Source organism: Homalodisca vitripennis, chromosome 4, assembly GCF_021130785.1.
Source record: "Homalodisca vitripennis isolate AUS2020 chromosome 4, UT_GWSS_2.1, whole genome shotgun sequence".
NCBI classification, from domain to species: domain Eukaryota; kingdom Metazoa; phylum Arthropoda; class Insecta; order Hemiptera; family Cicadellidae; genus Homalodisca; species Homalodisca vitripennis.
The window spans coordinates 116,469,737-116,474,912 of NC_060210.1; the positions used below are offsets into that span (position 1 = coordinate 116,469,737).

General features: G+C 38.1%; 1 protein-coding gene across 1 annotated transcript; it reads right to left on the reverse strand.

Annotated features, from left to right (window-relative positions):
* Positions 1-1,785: 1,785 nt before the first annotated feature.
* On the reverse strand, positions 1,786-4,898 carry LOC124361484 (facilitated trehalose transporter Tret1-like). Its single transcript, XM_046815535.1, has 2 exons — positions 4,826-4,898; positions 1,786-3,456 (listed from the first exon to the last, which is right to left on the reverse strand). The coding sequence occupies exons 1-2, from the start codon at positions 4,884-4,886 to the stop codon at positions 2,765-2,767; spliced, it is 753 nt and encodes a 250-aa protein (XP_046671491.1). The 5' UTR covers positions 4,887-4,898; the 3' UTR covers positions 1,786-2,764.
* Between the last annotated feature and the right edge of the window lie 278 nt (positions 4,899-5,176).

Sequence of the window (5,176 nt, forward strand, 5' to 3'; positions counted from 1 at the left end):
CCTTTAGTTATATTCCCACGTAAGAATATGAATGATCTGCTAATGAGAGGAGCTCCCCCGGGGACCGTTGGAGTTGCTCACCCATCAGGTTGGGTTCAAACCAACATTTTCACTAACTGGTTTCAACATTTTGTAGATAAAGTAAAACCTACTAAAGAATCTCCAGTTCTTTTAATCTTAGATGGGCATTACAGCCATGTTAGGAATGTTGATTTGATAGAATCAGCCAGAAAACAACCATGTGACAATTGTGTCTTTGCCACCACATTGTTCACACAAGTTACAGCCGCTGGACAAAACCTTTATGGGTCCTCTAAAATCTCACTATAGTGAAGAAATAAGACAGCGGTTACTTCACTCAGACAAACCATTGTCTACTTATGACATGATGGAACTGTTTGGAAAGGCATATTTAAAAGTGCAAACTGGGGAGATAGCAAAGAATGGTTTCGAAAAGACAGGCATTTTCCCAATGAACAAGAATATTTTCACAGATGCTGACTACTTAGCTTCAGCTCAAGAATCTGCTGCTAAAACCTGCAGTCCTCACACAATAAATCCAAAGGAGAAAGTTCAAGCAAAATCTTCATCTCTTGAACCAACTCCTTCATTAGGCAAGCCACACGAATTGTTGATTGCTGATCCTTACAATGACCCTCAACCTAGAACTTCAAAAAGCAGTGTTAGTCCTTATGATATCACCCCTGCGCCATCAAAAAAACGAAAAGCAAGCAACAGAGGACGTAAGGCTGTAGAGGCTTGCATCATAACTGGCACACCGTACAAAGAAGCCCTTACACAATCATTAACCGTTAATCCAGAAAAAAATTCAGCTAAAAAGAGATTAGACTTACATTTTCAGAAGAATAAAACCAAAAAGGGTAAGGATTTACTTACAACAAAATTCAAAGGAAAGTCACAAGAGAAACCTGTTAAGGTCGGTTCTTCTGAAGATTCTGATGGTGTCTCTATTGTCGACGACAACATGAGTGATTTTGATTTCCCCGTTGGAGTCAAAAAACCAAAAAATGATTATGCAACATGTATGTTTTGTCAAGGTCAATTTTCCGATGACCACAGAGGAGAGCTCTGGGTTATGTGCATCATGTGTCAAGTTTGGGCACTTAAAGAATGTGCTGGAGCAGACAAAGACATTTATGTCTGTGATTTTTGTAAATAAAATGTCAATCGTGAAAGGTTCATTACATTAATAATATGCTACCATTAACAATATCGGTATGCAAAAGTCTTAGTTTGAAGCAATGTTCAAAGTTTTCATGTTATGTGAAATAATGAATAAAAATATTATGAATTTTCATTGTTATTTTCATTTCCTTGCATTTTGTAGCAGGTAGTCGAAATTTAGACCACAGTTCCAATACTAAGAGTTCTATCGCATGTAACAAAACAAACAAATTTTTAATAAGTGTTATATTTTTATATCATGTAAGTGATCGGATTTCATTTATAACCATATCAGCTATAACTTCTCAGTCATTAAACTACTTTTAAATTGGTATTGAATACGGTATGTAATAAGTGAAAAAGAAAGTGGTAGTCGAAATTTGGACCTTCTCCTCTATATTCTAAGTAGGCTGTATCATGACTTATTTTAAACAGTAGCATTGACACTTTACACCATTCTGAGCGAAGTATTGCGTTACATGCCTACGACAAGATGGCGGACATGGTTTAAGCTGGTGATATACTAGTTATATAGGCATACTCCACCCATTGGTATTATGTAGTCAATGGCTGTAATGTAGGGTTAATTAAAACAATAAACACGTATTAAAATTTATAGTTTGGCATAACAAAAATAGAAATATATAAAATAACTTAATCAACTAAACTTAGCGTATTATACTTAACAAAGATGTTGCAACTTTCAATATAATATAGGTTATGTAGTTAACAGTTACTCAACATGTTACTAATACTAAAAGTAAAGAACGTTAAATAAGTTTAGTATCAAGGGTAGTTCATTTCCAGTAAGTGGTGAAAGTTATTTTCTTCTCTGTTCAAGACGACAAACTCACTGTTTATATTAAAATGAAAATCCATGTCATATAAAGTTTATTATGCACTTAGTAGACATTCAAAGCAGTACAAAATTAAATAAGTTTATTCCTGGTAAGTGTGCAAAGTTCCTTTCTTATCTGATCAAATGTTTTGTTCTTAGTTTCTGGCATGAAGATGTAGGAAACCACAGCTCCGACAAGACAGATCGTGCTATAGATGAAGAAGTTGAAGTATACACCGAACAGGTCAATGACGATTTGGTAAGATAGCAGGGTAACCAGGGTAAAGAACGTCGTGATAACGGCAGCAAGACTGGAAGCCATTAGCACGAGTTTTGGACGTGAAGAGTTCTGACGTGTAAGCCGTGTGGACTGGGTACAAGCCTCCGACGTCGACTGCGGCGTACACCAGGATAACTATAGGAGCCACCCAGCTGTAAGGAGCAACATCAACGGTCGTCTTGGATTCTAGGAAGTAGTACATCCCGGCCACAAATAGGCTTACAGAAGATGCAAGAGACGATATGATAATGAGAGATCTACGACCTATAAGGTCTAAGGTGAAGAAGCTCAAACAAGCTCCCATAACCAGTACGGCACCCAGAACCATGGTGATGTATTTGGGGGCGACAACGAGATCAGAAGTAATTTTGAAATTCTGTGTGGCGTAAGCGACAAGAGGCATAGTACCGCTTAAAATCCTCAACGATCCTGCAAAGAGCATCAGGTACAGAGCCTTCCTGTCAGTCGGTGTCGCTATCACGTCTTTCCCAAGTGGTTTCCTTGGCTTGGTCCTCTTCGACGTTGAGCCTCATCCTCTCCAATTCTTGAGCGATCTCTTCTTCATCTGAAGATCCGCGAAACCACTTCAGGGAGGTGTAGGCATCTTGTTTGTTGCCTTTCATTAAGTAGTAGAAAGGACTCTCAGGCTGTACCCAGACCAGTAAGAAGTAAAGTACGGTCGGTGCGAGAGTGAGAAGGGTGAAGTTCGTGAAAGACAAGAAAGGTCCGGTGCAATACTCAAAGAGGTAACCCAACCACTGGAAGATGAAGAATAGACTAGTAATACCTCCTCGAGATCCAGTGCTTGCAATTTCCCCAAGATACACTGGAACAACGGTAAACACTATGCCGACAGCAGCGCCTTGTACACTGCGAGCCACCAGGAGGGAAAAGTAGGTCTTGTAGTAGAGAATGATACACCAGCCCACAGTGAAGAGAGGAGCAGAGACAAGAATCATGGGCTTCCTGCCGAAGCGATCTGCCATGATGCCAGCTGGGATCGGAGTTATGAGGTTTGCAAATTCTGCAAAGGATATCATCCAGGAGGCTTCTTGCGGAGTCATTGGAATCTCACTTTCTGGACTGAGAAGGTGAGGAAGTATTGGAGTGACCCACCCGAAGAGTGTAGCAGCAGCAAAAGATCCCATGCTTACTGAAACAATAATCTCTGTTTAATATAAATAAAATATTGTTATAGGGAATGAATTACCTAGGTACAGTACAATACTAATAAGTACGATGCCCAAATCTTCTTTGGCCAGTCTACCAACTTTTTTTCTTAAGAACAAAATTAATCGAATTCACATTCAAAATCTCAGAGTGAAGAAATAGTCATGGAATCTGGAGTTATTCAAAAGAAACTATTTACAAATTAGTATATAATATGTGTAAATATCAAATCGTAGCAACGTATAGGATCTACTTAATCGAATTCTTGACTCCAGGTAACGTTCTTACAATAAGGAAGCAATTAATTTTGGAGAGCTACATAAATGTTTGCGCGTCTACAAGTAAAATTAGGATGATTTGATCCAACAAAGGTTCAACGACTCCAGTCTCACCTTACTCCAAATAAATTTACTAATGCCAACATACAGAATGCACAGGTAAAATGTTTCTATTACTGGTATTTTTAAAGCAGCCTTTTCTAGAGCTGACCAGACGAACAGTTTTGTTTTACATAGTGTCAGTGACAGAGCGACATCCCTAAAGAAACATCTTCACTATAAATGTGAATCCACTGATGACTACGTCCCGTTATTCCACATTTCAATATTGTGCTACTAAGATTCAAAGTGATAGATTCAGACTTTGAATACTAAAAATGTAGGCCAGAAATTCTACAATCTACGCTAGAATCTAAATTCTAGATTTATTTTATATGATAGAACCTAAAACAGTGATTCTAATATTCCCGCATTGACAAATCAGGTATTTCTGGTCAAATATTTCAGTATAACATAATAATCACGTTGATACTTGTGAAAAAAGGAATGTTCTCAATTGAAAAATGCTTATTTCGTCTAGTTCTTTCAGATGAATATTAATAAACAAACTAGATTTAATAAAGAGCACGATGAGGGTATCTAGAGTTACTGGATTGAGATAAATCAAGATTGCTCAATGGTACGTAAAACTAAAATCCTTATATATTTAACGAGAGTAAACATATCAATCAGTCTATACAACACCTTACAAGAAAGAAAGATTCCCTATATACGTGCGACTTAAACATGACAGGAAGCCACAACAAATGGGGTAAATGATGCTGGCTTCAAAAGTATTCAGAGACTTCAGTCCAACAGTAATATCACTGCTGAGACCATCAGAGACAAAATGTGAAACCCTTGTAAATCATCAATATTGCTAAAAATTTACTCTTTTGAAAGGAGGTACGAGTACTTCCAAAATACAAGGCTGTAAAGAAATACTTTGAACACGTAAAGTTCCTGAATATATTATTTACTTTAAGCCCATTTTTGCACAAAATGAAATGGATTTTATGATAGTTTTTCACAAACCTGAAATGCCTGCGAACACCTGGCACCACAGCCCCCAGTCGGTATATCGTACATGTACCATGATGGATGAATCCTATATTATATACAGCCGCATATTTAACTGACTGACTGACTGACTGACTGACTGACTGACTGATAGGGTATACAAATTCTAACCCACTTCTAGAAGTGCTGGAAACACCAAATTTTGCACACACGTAGCTGGAGTCCTCAAACCACCGGGAAAAGTCTGAAAACCGGAATTTTTTACTTTTGAACCCCTCAAAAAAATTCGCGAAGTGACCCCTGTTTTGGCCTTGCAGCTTCCCTTTGAAGCCCGATAGCGGGCGAACCGTTGGAGCTAGCTTCGAT